At 43.4% G+C, this 678-nt stretch overlaps 1 protein-coding gene across 1 annotated transcript; it reads left to right on the top strand.

The window, feature by feature from the left end:
- Positions 1-7: 7 nt before the first annotated feature.
- On the top strand, positions 8-672 carry LOC112090712 (4-alpha-glucanotransferase DPE2-like). The gene is made up of 3 exons (XM_024162691.1): positions 8-155; positions 246-339; positions 441-672. Exons 1-3 carry the CDS (start codon positions 132-134, stop codon positions 656-658), a joined length of 336 nt encoding a protein of 111 aa, XP_024018459.1. The 5' UTR covers positions 8-131; the 3' UTR covers positions 659-672.
- Positions 673-678: the final 6 nt, after the last annotated feature.

The raw sequence follows: 678 nt of genomic DNA, 5'->3' as shown, positions 1-678 counted from the left end.
GGTGGGAGGAAGACGAAGAAAGACGAAGACGGTACTTCAAAACTGTTGTTGGCTCCGACTTGCTGCCGCCTAGTACCTGTGTTCCTGATGTTGCGTATTTTGTCATTAAGCAACATGTTGAAGCTCCTTCAATGTGGGCAATTTTTCCACTTCAGGTGCCTAGGCGGTTCTGAAACTGAGAACTCAATTTGTTAAATGCCGAAACTTTTGTTCTCATTTTTTTTTTCGGCTTTCCTTTTGTTCAGGACTTGTTGGCTTTGAAGGAAAAGTACACAATACGTCCTGCAACAGAGGAAACAATCAACGACCCCACGAATCCAAAGCATTATTGGAGATATCGTACGTATAGATTCTTGTTTTTCAAGATCATTTAACAAATTAAGTTTGGTTCTATTTCATTTTGGTTTGTTTGAGTTCACCACTGGTGTTGTCACGCTCAGGTGTGCATGTGACATTGGAGTCTTTGATCAAGGATAACGAGCTGATAACCACCATTAAAGATCTTGTACAAGATAGTGGACGGGCATATCCCGTGGGGCAATCCGAAGCTCTAGTGAAGCGGGAAGCAGCAGTTCCTGCCACCGAGAAGCAACAAATTGTGAATGGCAAGGAAAGGATCTCTCTGGGAGCACAGAAAGAGCCTGTCGCCGTTCTCTGAGAATTTCTTGGTGAATTATG

Source organism: Morus notabilis, unplaced genomic scaffold (genome assembly GCF_000414095.1).
Source record: "Morus notabilis unplaced genomic scaffold, ASM41409v2 Scaffold11706, whole genome shotgun sequence".
Taxonomy (NCBI): Eukaryota; Viridiplantae; Streptophyta; class Magnoliopsida; order Rosales; family Moraceae; genus Morus; species Morus notabilis.
Note: the sequence above shows the minus strand (reverse complement) of the source record. Positions and strands in the feature narration are given on the sequence as shown.